Below are 13,419 nucleotides of genomic sequence, written 5' to 3'. Positions count from 1 at the left end.
TGACCGCACTGCTCATCACTGTTGTCACCGCAGTCGTTGTCACCATCACAGTGCCACAGGCTGCGGATGCAGTATCCGTTCTGACATGAGAACTCATCTTCCTCGCATTCCCGTGGAGCTGTAGGGACACAATGGAGATTAAGGTGAAGGCGAGGCAAGAAGATTCACCTCGCAGAACACCAAATCTGTGACGTGTTACAAATTGAGCAACATCTTCCAAGGACACCAGGGTGTTGGGAGAGCTGATTTCCCTTCCCTTAACAATATGATATTAGGGGCGGGGGGGGGGGGTTGGGGGTGGAGGGGTAGCACAGAATATCGTATTGTGTGCAGGGCCACTGTGAGATTTCTTGAGTGTCTCTCTTCCACTCCACCCACAAGTCAATAGTACAGCAGGCTCCATAATTTGAGAACACAGGTTGGAAGTACCTGGAACAGAGAGACAGAGAGAATACCACCATGTGCTGGTATTCTAGCACAGCCCCAAGCCACGCTCAAGAGATCCCTGCACACAAAAAAGGCAGTCCAGGCTTTTTTTAAATAGAATTAATAGCCCCTATCATTATCTAACAAATAATTCCTGGTAGAATTATATCTCCACCTTCTTTTCACAATGCCAAAGCTATCTTCAAAGGAAATTGTTCACTGAAAAGGGAGAGAGAAAATGTAAATTTCCTCTTCTGGACACCTCAATATTTGCAGCCTCATTCCACCCTCTTTGCCAGTCTTCTAGGGAAGCTTGTCTGCAGAGCAGTGGGGAAAGGAAAGGGACTACAAAATTAGCACCTGAGGACCTCAATCCAACAGAAACCCTCCTCTGTTTACGTGCTAGTCTGAACAACCCCCTAGGAGTCTCTTCTTCACAGAATCTTGCCTTCCTCCTTTCCTTAGTCTCCAAAACTTTTGATCACACCCTTCTTCACTGTTGTCTTAGACACAAGGGCATACCAGCTTCTTCTGAAAAACAGAAGACCGAACAGACCCAGCCCTATATACCTTTTCTTCTATGAAAATATTTGAATAGACTATAAAACTGAGCTTAGTCCTGTGATCCAGAGCATCACATAGGATGTCAAACCCCTGAACCTGGCTTCCAAGCCCTCTACCCAAAAGGGCAGGCAAAGATCAGAGGCATACTGACCAAAAAGTGAATTCATTTCCATGCAAATACTGGATACTGAATACTTCACAGCTGAGAGCTTTATTTTTGCATTTCTTGCGATGTGATTCCTCCACCAAAGCCACTCTGGAGCACCATGCACACAACTTCTGTAGAATTCAAGGGCTGTAGCATGATGCTTATTAAGCAGCTGCAACCATCTTAACCAGGCAGCAGAACTGCTCTGCTCCTAAGTGCAGCCCGATGCCAGCCCTAGCGACCAGGGCAGTTTCAGAGAAGCTGAAGCTCCAGTGCTACATAACACGCCGGTTCTCTGGCACGTGCTGCCAAGTACGGACCTGACAGCTGGCTGTGGAGGAGAGGTGGATCCCCGAACACCTTTTGCTAACCAAAGCCAACCACAAGCAATGTTTGTCCTCAACAAAGGGGAAAGCAGAGGGCTGAACTCCAATGTCTCAGGCAAAATTCCCCTCCATTTTAATAATTCGTAGAAGCACAAGGCATTGCTCACAGCTAGCAGCCTGCCGTGGCAGCTCTTTTGAAGATGACACCTCACACGGCAGCCAGTCAAGTCAGCTTTCAGGGTAACCGGTGTCTGTGTGGGCAGCATCCCTACAGCACGTCCCTCTCCTCAGGGAGCTCTGTTTGAAGGGAGAGGATGCTGGGGACAGCCCAGCACAGCAGAAAAATCAGACAGTGGAACCTGAGGCCACAGGAAGCCAGCCAGACAGGCAGGGCAGGAGGATTTGGCAGGGGTTAGGTGTTTCCATGAACAGGGGACACACCAAGAGCTCAGAGCTCAGGGAAGTGCTTCATGGGACATTAACTAGCAAGGCTGCAGGGCATAAACGGTTCTCCAGCTGGATGGAGAAGCACCCCCTCCCCCAGTACCCGCAGCTGAACAGCAAGCCAGGTGCCAAGGCGGCAGGGCTGACGGACATCAGGTAAACATCTCTATCAGAGGCAGGGGTATAACTTAGTACAAGCCAAAGGTCTGATTCAGTGGATAAACTCTTACATTCCTGTAATAAAAAGAATCAACTTTCCCCAGCCATGGCAGGCAGGCACTGCACCCACCCTCTCCCCTCAGAGCGGTGACTTACGGCAGTCCTGTTCATCAGAATCATCCTCACAGTCGTTGTCTCCATCGCAGACCCAGGACCGGCGGATACACTTCCCGTTGTCACAGTGGAAGTCCAAGGGGGAGCAAGTGGGCAGCACTGCAACAGCAAAGAAACACCTCATGGAGCTGCAGCCAGCTTCCTTCCTGAAAGCAAAGCTCTCTCCCTCCTGAGGGAGGAGAGCTACACCTCTTCAAAACAAAAGACATAAAATTTCAATGGATGAGGAAGAGCTGTTCCTCAGATGGGGGGCCAGGGTAGGTCTGTAGCTTGGCATTCTCTCCTCTCCCCAGAGAAGTACTGACCTTTCCACAATAAAGTAGCCGCCACAATTCCCCACTGGGCTCCTTTTTTCTCTTTCATCCATAAGCCTGCTGTCCTCCCATAACGACACTTGTTTTATAGCAAGCAAAATTACATTATCAACATCTTTCCTGCATGCTTCCCAGTGCAGTCCATCCTGCAGCAAGTTCTTCGGAGTGAAAACCATCAGAAGCAATGCTTTTGGGAACAGGATTTTGTAAGGTACATGCTACAGTGTGCGTTCCAACATGGGGACTCTGCTAGCATTTTTTCTAACAAACCCGCAAGGAGCAGCTTAGCAGCAGGACTCCACTGCTGGGGATAATTTGCTGTGCCTCAGGTGTGGGCAACAGAGTGCAAACCCTGCTAGAGGTCTCCAGAAGGGACGGAGGAAGGGAGCAGACATGGGATGATGCTTGCCTACACAGGAGTCTGCTGGCAATGGAGTGGAACCACAAATCCACAGTGTTTGAAGAGGCCTGGAGCAACAAAGCTGGAATTCAAGGGGGAGCACCAGCCCTGTCCTTCCCCCCACAGATGAGAGGAACACTCAATCCTGGGAGGTTCATGCTTTTAAGTGCTGCCAGCTGTGGTAGGGAAGGGGCTGCACAAGACTGTTCCCGACAGGTGTGTTCTCCAAAGAACAAGGTTCGCTCAGCGATGCGAAGGGGCGAGGGCTGGAGAGGCTAGTGCCTGAAACCCTTTCATCCCAGCCCAGCTTGCTGACAGCTTCTCCCATCTGTCACCAGGTGGGCCAGCCCTCCTCTGCTATGCTGCTACTTCTTCCCTGCCAACACGATCCTGGAGGTGGGAGCGCAAGGGGAGGGAGGCGGGTAAAAGAAGAAGGTGAAGACAGCAGCCACGCACACAAGGAGGATTTAATAAAGAAAACAAATAGTCACATTTTCAGCTTTTCCACCTTCCTCAACCCTCCATTTCCCCCCAGCCCCGGACCGCTGCCAACATCCTATGAAGGCAGTATGGAGGATACCGTACAGCAGAATCATTCACTGCTCTCCACAGCAAGTCCTCCAACATTTCTCACCCAGGGCCCATCCTAAACGCCTCCCACCCTAAGAATAACTAGGGCAGTTAAATTCAGGCTTGCTCTAACGTATCTTTATCTAACCACAAATTTGGATCACCGTCTCAGCTGTTCCTGCAGCATGGCAGGTGTAGGCATCTGTGTATCTGAGAGGGCATCACTGCTCTCCACACTGAACCCTGCACTATGTGACAAAATACACAATCTGGCACTGCCCTTGGGAAAAGGTTCTTCCCGTCATGTCCAGGATGCCCCAAGCAGATACACATCCAGGTCAGATCCAACTGCTTCGAGGCCCCAGAGAGGTACAAAGGTGGGAGGAAGCACACACATCTGCATTTTTACCCCACAGGTTTGACAGCACCCTGGTCTTCCAATGGCTGACCTGTTTCTGGACAACGTGCTTTCCCCGAGCACCCTTGTCCTGCTGCATCAAAACAGACAGGGAGCTTCCCTTTCTTCCCCAGGTCACGCAAAAGGAGAAAACACTCCAAACTTTGCTTCCAAACAAAACCAAGATGGATTTTTGGATTCAGAAGGGTCAGTCCCACAGATCGGCCCTCTCACCCCCAAGCGCAACTTCCATATGTCGCACGCTGAGCAAACCTTCCCTGGCCTCAGCTGCAGTTTCAGGACTAAGACCATCCCCCCAGCATATGCTTTTCTCTCTGCTCTCCCGGGTCCCAGCGTGACTAATCACCAAAGGACTGCACAGGAGCCACCTGGAAGGGAATTTGCCTGCTGACTCTCCAGGGGAGAATTCTTCAGGCTCCCAGAGGGTTAGGCCATTAGCGCTGGTTCAGAGCCGATACCATTATCCCACTGAACTGCTGCATCCCTTCATGAGGTAGCGACACAACATGAAATTCCACCCCTACAGGGAGCAATTCAGCCAATTTCATACTCCTTGCTAAATATAAAAATTGAGCTTTGAGCACAGGGGAGCAGGGGGAAGAGGGTGAAACACAAACTGCCACATACAAAGGAGAACCTAATTCCCACCCCAGCAGACAGCAAGTGTGTGCCAGCTCAGACAACACCAGGGGGGAAATAAATCCCCTTCTACAGGAGCTCCTCTTTAAAGTATGAAGAAAAAACACAAACCCACTTAAGACCAAAAAAACCTAATGAATGAAGGCTGATGTCTCACAGACCAGAGGAACTGCCAATGGGATCAGGGCAGGGATCCACGCAAGCTTGTAACCTGAATCTAATAATGGTCAGAAACAGATGCTTCAAAGGAAAATGCAAGAGATTCTGGGAGCAGCTCTCCCACCAGGGCAGTCTCTTCCTAAGCATCCCCCTCCCCTGCTCCGCCTTCCCAATCCACAATCCCTCCTCCCCATTAAAAAGCAAACTGCCTACGCAGAAGCATTCCTGTGTTTCTTTCTATTCATTCTAAACACATCGGGCTCCAGTTCCACTGCACAGCCCTTTGCTCTAGGGTTGTTATTATTCAGCCTTTCTGTTGGTCATTTATTACTTCGTATTTTGATGACTTTTATTTCTATGGAGTTAAAGCTGAGGGCATACCACTAGCCCACGGTTAATGTTTAGTACCGTTGTAAATATATCCAAAGTATTTAGAAATTTGAAGTTAAGAGGAAATTCAAACGTTAAGAGGTCACACTTAGGACATTCAAACAACCTCCACTATATTTTGTCCTGACAGCGCGGAGCAGCTATACAATTTGGTAAGTGTATTGCTTTATGTCATGTAACTCATTTTAAACGCCATACTTCCATGGTCAGAAGAGTACATGGCAACGCGAATGAAACAGCAGGAACTCTTCACTGCCAGAGGTGGGGCAAGACCTCTCTTGACAAGCCAGATTTGCATCGAGAAGACTGGAAACGGAACCCCTATATTCTCCTCCCAGCTTGATATTGAAGCTGGCGTGACCATGGGACAATTGTGTCTCTTTAGCTGCGCTCCCCCCACCTGTAAATTGAAGGGCATTGATTACCTCCCGAGAAAGCTGCAAGTCCTCCATAGGCACTGATTCCACTGATGAGAAAGTCATCACAGATCGCACCAACATGCTTTCCCCACTACTCATAGCAGGATTACGAAATACAACAGTAAACACAGTTAAGCCTCATCCCCTCTTCCCTGCTCAATTCCAGCTTGAGCGCTCCATAGCCATGCAAAGAAACAGTATTTTCCTAAAAGAGATGAGCAAAGGCAAGTCCCAGGATGAAGACAGACAAACGCCCCGGCAGAGACCGACCTGCCTCGCCAGGCAGGGCCGAGAGGCAGGATGGGGAGCAGGCTCGAGGAAGGGGAGCGGTGGGAAGAGCAAGGCTGGGCAGCGACAGCCCAAGAGAGCACATCTGTCAACTGACAGTGAGCAACACAAAAAGGCCTTTGAACTTCCAACCATTTCCCTGAGCTCATCCCCCTGCTTGGTCACACTGGACATCATCCAAGGTTTCAGCAAAGCTAGGTCTATCGTAAGCCTGCTATTCCTCCCCCTCTCCCAACTCCTATTACACAGGGCATTCTTTTATGGCCGAGCAGAAGGGGAAGGGGGAGGGCGGGGGGAAAAGGGAAGTTTATAAGGTGAAACGCAGACTGAATCACGTCCCACTGTCCTTTGAACGCTTCATCCCTGCTGCCTGTGGTGAGCAGGTTGCTTTGTACCCAAGGACAGCAAGCAGCTGGTGTTCAAAGCTCTGGAGCACAGTGATTTGAACAATACTGCTTGTTTAATTAGATAAACTCTCAGTCATCTGAAGAATGCGAAATTAATTTTTAAAAGTAAATACAAACTAAAAGAAAAAAAAATATTAATGCTACGTATGTTAAGAGACAACTGCAGCCTGACCTCCAAGTATGTCCACACTCATGTACGTGTGTCCTGGTTTCAGCTGGGATAGAGTTAATTTTCTTCTTGGAACATTCTTCTGTGAGCACATACACACACAAACATAGATCTGTTCGCCAAGATCTGCAGCACAGTGGGCAGTAAGTCCAGAAACAAGAATAAAGGACGATAGTCCACTCCCCAGAAGAAATAGGAGACACTGGATTTTAGTAACTACATTTTGGAAAGTCTAGCTCCAGGATAACATAAAATGTTTCCAATCGCACTGCTGGACAGTATTTAAGGACGTTGCTGGTTAAAAGAAAAAAAATAATTAAATAAAGAAAAAAATTAAAACAAGACTATCAGCACCCAATCTTTCACAGCCCTTTGATCACAAGCGCTGTGCCCGAGGGGCACTGCATTAATTCTGATGCCTTTTAAAGGAAACACGCATAACTCCAAGCCCAATAAAATGACAAAGTGTGGTTGCAGATACGGAACTGGTGTCTTTTCAAGAGAAACTTGAACTCTTGACATGAGTTCCTAATTAGTAAAACTTGAAGATTAGAAGTGAGGCTTCACCTGAGCTCTCGCATCTGAGCTCATGACTGATGATTAAGTGAAAGTCAGATAGGAAGGGAGGAAGAGGGAAGATCATTCTTGTAAAGTTTCCATTAATTCTAGTAAAATACCCGTGAGATTTTTATCCTCACATGACCTCAAAAATTCTTCTGTGGGACTGATAAGCAGGCTACAGTGATAGCCCTGTTCCTGGTAAGGAAGAGACCCTCTGGGGCCTGAATAAGTTGTAGCTCAACAAGAACTGCCTACATTTCCCAATGAGATGGGAACAATGGACCACTTCCATTAAGCTTTAAGGTAAAAGGAGTAAATTCTTCAGTCCCTTTAAATGAAAAAGTATTGTACCACCGTGCATAGAGCTAAGCAAGCAAGCCTGCGTCCCAAGGAGCTACACATTTCCAAGCTGATTAAGTATGCTACAGATCCAAAATTCAGAGCAAGGCGGCTGTACTGGGGGATGGTTACAGGGGGATTTGGCATATCTTAGGAGAAAGAGAACAATTTCTCAATCCTCAGGCCAAGTTTACTCAGTTGTCCTTTCACCCCTGCCACGGGAAGTAAGGCTCATTCACACCACGCTGGACTTCAAAGGACACGCGGGAGGGCAGAATGAAAACCATTCCTCCGCTCGCACGCGGCTTGCCTTAGGGACAGTCCAAAGCAGCCTCTGTTGGCAGAGGGCAGGAAGGCAGCTGAGCTACTCTGTGCATGTGTAGCAAGGGCTTCCAAGCCAGACACTGTCACCGAGCCAGAGCTGATACCAGAGAAACGTCTACGAAGCTGGCGTGACAGCTGGGAGGTTGCTTATTACTATTATTACTACAGAACTCTGGCTTGTAAACATGATCCAGAGCAGGAAGCAAACATGTCACGGAATAATTGGCTCCCATCACGGCAGGGCTTCAGATCTGCAAGAAAAACTGTTCCTGTCACAGCCAGGTGAGCAGAGGCAGGGCTCTCCAGAAAACAATGGGAAAATACCTGGAGACAGACATTCCAAGGATACCAATCCAGGTGGAAAATGTCTGGGGTGTGCAGAAAGAGCAACAGCTGATAAAAAAACATAGTGCAACTCAATCAGAAAGTGGGAATTTGTTTTATAGTTCACAACAGAACATTAAAAAAAAGAGGGGGGGGAACAAAACCAAAACACACCACATTTTAAAAATTTCTCTCAAAACTGAAAATCTCTCTCAAATGGAAGAAGTATTCCCCGTGTCTGCTCTTTTTTTTCTTAGCTTCAGCTCCTCTCACTCACTGCCAAGTATCTTGCCTTTTTTTTTCAAACACAGTGTGTTTCAAGCTATCTGTTATTCTTCGACTGAAATGATACATTACCAGTTCAAGACTAGAAAAAATTAATAGAGAACTTAGTAAACTCCAATCAACTACTCAAGCATATGCAGTGCTATATGGACGCAGATGCAAGATTGAATCTTGACTTGCTAATGTAATTTTCACCTTTTCTCCTATCCCATGTCTCACTCTTGCTTAATTAGGAGTCCAGCAGTCCAATGTCTTCCCGTCCTCTCCCTTTCCCAAGGAAGTAGACAGAACTCTCCCAGGAACTCATTCTTGTCATCATATCAGCTTACAGTATACAGATGAGCTGACAGACTGAAGGAAAAGCAGACCTTGAAACAAGCATGGTTGCAGCTTTATTTCTCTGGAAAGTTAGGACATTCACAGGAGAAAAAAGAAAATCCTGTAACTCTGTAAAACTAGCTTGCAGCAGACCAGTGTAAACGTGGGATTCCTTGCAATTGTTTCTGTCCGTACCTCTGATCAGAAACATCTACTTGATATTATAATTCCGGTCTTTAAAACTCAGAGCTGTACTTCCATTTCAGCTGAAAAAGAATCCCAACAGCTCTAGCATCTCAGAAGAGTCCATATACGTGGTTGCACAGACTTAGGTTTGTGAGTCAGAACAAACCACTGGGCTCAACCCAGCACGAAGACTAGCCCCACTGTTTTTGAGGAATCTCACTAGTTTTTTAACTAGAACTTTAATACATCTGTGGCTTGTAGGATGACTTCATCAGGACAACTCAAACCTACAGCTCAGTATTTGCATTAAGAAGTTCACCTTTATTTTAATATTAATTTATTTTAATTTGTATTAAAAAGAAATAAAAAATAAATCAAGTTCAAACAGAGAAGTTTGGACAACAGAGAAGTTGTCCAAAATTTCACTCCAACCAGAATTCTGTATGCATGTCACAGACAGATGGCCGGGGAAGGGAAGAAAATCTCACGTAATATGTGCAAGCATCAGTGCTGATTTGCAAGAAGCTTAAACTGATTTAAAGCTGTAGCTGCTGTTCCAAGGGGCTCACACCCCACCCCTGCTCTCACACTCCTGCTGCTTTCTTTATGCTTGGCACAGCCAGCAAACAGATCAAACGGAAGGTTAACCCCACAAATGAGTACACCTTCACAAGGCTCCGGTATGACAAATAAAAGAGAGGGATTCGGCAAGTGATCTGCTCTAGCAAAAAGTTTTCAGTGCAGTAACATCTAAGCAAGACAGGACATAGCACAGACAACTACCATGATCCTACACTGCAGAGCTGATCTAGTTCTTAGAAGCTGACAATATCATCACATACCTGGACTCGCAATGAGCAGACACTCACGACAAGATTCAGCAGGCTCAAAGGAGTAAGTGTTCCTAGGGCTCCTCCACTGCAACCTTGCATATCCGTGAAGCCACGCACTTACCATTTCTATAGAGTCCTTAGCTCCGTTGCTTAACTTTTAATTTTGCTTTCTTCTTTCCACTGAATTGCACTTAAAAGTACTTCTGGCTGTCAGCTGAAAACGGTCCCCTCTTTGTATTTATTCTATTACAATGAAATATTTAAAAATGCAGCTCATATACTAGTCCTTCCCCTTGCATCACTTTTCTGCTCTGTATAAATGCAGCTCTTTATCTCCCCTCCTGTCTTGTGAAATCCTGCTCTGCACATGCTGGTTTACTTCTCCCACCAAACTGCAGAGACCTACAGCACAAGTTGTTTTCTGAATAAGATGTTCAGACATTCCCATCTTACACATGCTGTTTTCTAGACAGCTCCCTTTGCTTCAGTCTTCTCCCTCCCTTTGCCTTGTTAGAAACTGTTAATTAAAGAAGGCAGAAGTCAACCCCATTCCCTACATTCTCTGTCTCACTTGGCTGTCTGCCTCTACTTCATGCACTTCCCAAACTCCAGTGCCTGACAGCACCAGCAGATTGATTGCAGTTCACTACTACTTCCTAGTTTGCACAGCTTCCATTCAAATCTGTATAGACCAGATTTCCTTCAAGTATTAGGGGTATGCCATAACGACAGCACTACTGTGCAAGACCAAAAGGTTCCTCTTGCCCAGGCCATGGAGATAGACAGGGTGCCAAGATGCAGATGCCTAGAGAAAGGGTGTAAAAACATAGCATGCAAGGAAATTTCTTCCTCAGAAGACAAAATCTGCCTCTTTTTGTAATACAAAGGCTTCCCAAACAAGAGGTGGCATACTCACCTTTAACAGCCCTCAGAGGATTTTAGATCCATAACCTTTTCTGATTGCTATCTGAGAACATTTGAAATTTCAGAATCGATGTTTTGTGGCAAGGAGATCCACAGCTGAAGTATATGTTGTATGAACAAGCAACTCGTTAGCTTTGAACCATCTCCTGCCAGAACCTGTGGAAGGCCTTACCCCTCCTGCCCCCAATCCTACCACACCTGCTTCATTTAAACACCTTTGGTGCTGGATTTTGTTGAAGCGCAAAGTAGACCTTATTGACAAGTATCTCCTGTCTAAATCATTACTGACTCTCTCGCTCCCTCGCAGCGTTCCAATGGATTTGTGAAGCATGACTTCCCCTTATAAACACCACTCCCCACCCCCCACAAACCCAACTAACACACCAAAAAACCACACAATAAACCAGCCCTCCAATTCCTCTCCCCCACCCTACTCCAAAAAAACTTAAAAAAAACCAAACAAAACACAACACCACCTGTGCTCAGTAAGAAGCCAGCAAAACCAGTTTAGTTATTGGATATTCCTTACCTCCTCAAGCCCCTTATTCCTGCTCAGCTTCCCCTTTTCAGCCTGTGCCGTTGAGTCCAGCCTCCTCTCTCCCACTCTTTTCAGACTTTTAATATTATCTTTTCAGTTCCCAGCTCCTCATCTCCTCTTTCTTAAGTATGGCAAGTTCCCAAATTCTTTTCTTTGTTTGATGTAATCACACAGGTTTTCCTTCCACTTTCTTTGATTTCTCCAGTTAAGGTCACTTCCTTGCCCAATAACCCTTTCACTAATCATCTTTAAACCAAAGACTGATCACCTCAGTTTGCAGGTAACCTATTTTTCAAACCCCCATTTTTCAGCCAAGCCTTCCACGTTGCTCACTATTTGCAAAATTCTAAGAAACATGAAGTGAGAAGAAATTTTCACAAAGCTGGGTTGAGATCTCCCACACTTAAGGAAGAAGAGATTCTCCAAAACAGTATCTCAAAGGTGAGGAAAGCTCCTTTCCTTACAGCAGTCAGCAGTGGAATTCAGGGAAGGCTAGGGAAACATCCAACAGAGGAAGACAAATCCCTCAGTCACGTTCATTGACAGCAGCCTTACTTCTTCAGCTCTAGGGAAACTTTCAGGAAAGGAGTTGCAGGAAATTGGGCCTTTTTTTCTACCCTTTTCAATTCTACCACGGTCTGTAGAATCCAGAGAGATGAGGTAAGAAAGCAACTTACTTGAGGCTCCAGGAGAGAGGTTTTCTCTATTCATCTCTGTCACGCCAAACCCACCAACAGTGACACTTCTCAGTTCTCACCTGGCTGGGCTGAGCTACACGAATGCTGACACTGTGCATACAGAGTAGCTCCAAGGTAACTTCTCTCAGCAGATCCTAAGAGCATTGAATTTTATTACAGTGTTTACCTTTCCCTCCAGGAAAGGTAAGGGCAGCCAAGACAGAAACTAGAACGTTACTTAAGAGGGCAGACACCCTCAATACACTTCCTCACGCCACTTATTTATTTTCCATTAATATTTACAGCAAAACCATATAATTTAGTTCACAGAGCACTTTTGCAAGGGTGGGAAAAGAGAGGTACTTCCATCCGTCCCTCCTCTCCATCTAAAACATTCACATCCAACAGCTACCTGAAACCAACCGCAAAAGGCAGAGCTGGGCATTCACTGTGCTTTGCGTCAGTGGATGCTGGCTCTGTTAGACCGAGTACTGAAGTCAGCCAAAAGTATGTTATCTACAGTCTTAAACACTCGTCACACGAAAACTAGGTGCCTATAAAGAAGCACCTGCAGGGAGAAAGTTAAGGCATTCGATTTCCACAAACACAAGTCAAAAATGGTTTCCTTACTGCAGCCATCTTCGTCACTGTGGTCCCCACAGTCATTGTCACCATCACATTGCCACTGGGCAGGGATGCACGTGCATTCACCAAAAGCACTGACAGCACATGTGAAATGATTACGTCCACAGGAGCATTCGGTGCTACTTGTAACACCTGGAAAGGAACAAACAAAGAAAAAAAAGGTAATTTTGAGAGATCTGGTTTAGGGTAAATGCATTAAATACAAAGCGACATAATAATTCTTCTCCATGATCACACTAAATGTATGAACACACACTTAGCTGCAAAGGGAACCATTCACCCCCCTGGTGCTGCTGAAATAGGAGATCGAGCGCAGTTTCCTGGAATGGGGCTATTTGAAGGCAATGGCAAATAGCAACCTGCCAAAAAGAGACTTGGGAATCAGCTGAAAAATGACTTGACACTAGTCACAACCACATTCAAGGAATCCCAGGTATCAGAACACTTTTTATTTTACAGACTCGGTCGTCTCCAAGAGCACAGTGCTGCTGCTGCTCCACCTAGTCCTGACACCACAACAGAAAGGGCAGCAAAGATTTTACTTCAGAGAATTATCTAGGATCTTCTCAGACCCTGAACTTTCTAGATGCAAATCTTTTACATGTCACTTCTAACATTTCATCAGACTCCAGTGAAAGAAAAGAAAAATAATCCTTTCTTATTTATCTGTAGAGATTAAACTGTGACATTACCCCATGCATAACTGACATACATAAAAGAGAAGAGCATTTTCAACTCTACAAAGTGGCCAAAAGAAAATGCAGTCCAAATGTCAATATATAATCTGACAACAACATTTTTTTCCAGCCTTTAAGTCACCTTAAGGAGCTCCCAACCCTTTTCTCTCCTCTCCCAGCTGCAGAACAATACTCCACACAACTCTTGACTCTCACCCCTGTGCAAATGCAACTAGTTATAGTATTATCCCACATATTCTCTTAATAAATCTGTGCCTTGAGAGACAACAGGCTATAGCCTACCGCTCGAAAAGGAAAAGGTCACGCCTGAACTTCTGTCTGACATTATCTAGACAATCTATATAATCAATATC

The 13,419-nt window shown here is 45.9% G+C and overlaps 1 protein-coding gene across 4 annotated transcripts in view; it reads right to left on the bottom strand.

Annotated features, from left to right (window-relative positions):
- Positions 1-13,419, bottom strand: part of LRP4 (LDL receptor related protein 4) — an 83,456-nt gene that overhangs the window by 29,879 nt on the left and 40,158 nt on the right. For all 4 annotated transcript variants that reach the window (XM_055717331.1, XM_055717332.1, XM_055717329.1 and 1 more), the window contains exons 2-4: positions 12,354-12,500; positions 2,224-2,340; positions 5-118 (exon numbers count right to left, since the gene is read on the bottom strand). In XM_055717331.1, the coding sequence (XP_055573306.1) occupies positions 5-118; positions 2,224-2,340; positions 12,354-12,500 (378 nt within the window). The remainder of the gene's footprint in view (positions 1-4; positions 119-2,223; positions 2,341-12,353; positions 12,501-13,419) is intronic.

Source organism: Falco cherrug, chromosome 7 (assembly GCF_023634085.1).
Source record: "Falco cherrug isolate bFalChe1 chromosome 7, bFalChe1.pri, whole genome shotgun sequence".
NCBI classification, from domain to species: domain Eukaryota; kingdom Metazoa; phylum Chordata; class Aves; order Falconiformes; family Falconidae; genus Falco; species Falco cherrug.
This window is presented reverse-complemented; position numbering and strand designations above follow the sequence as displayed.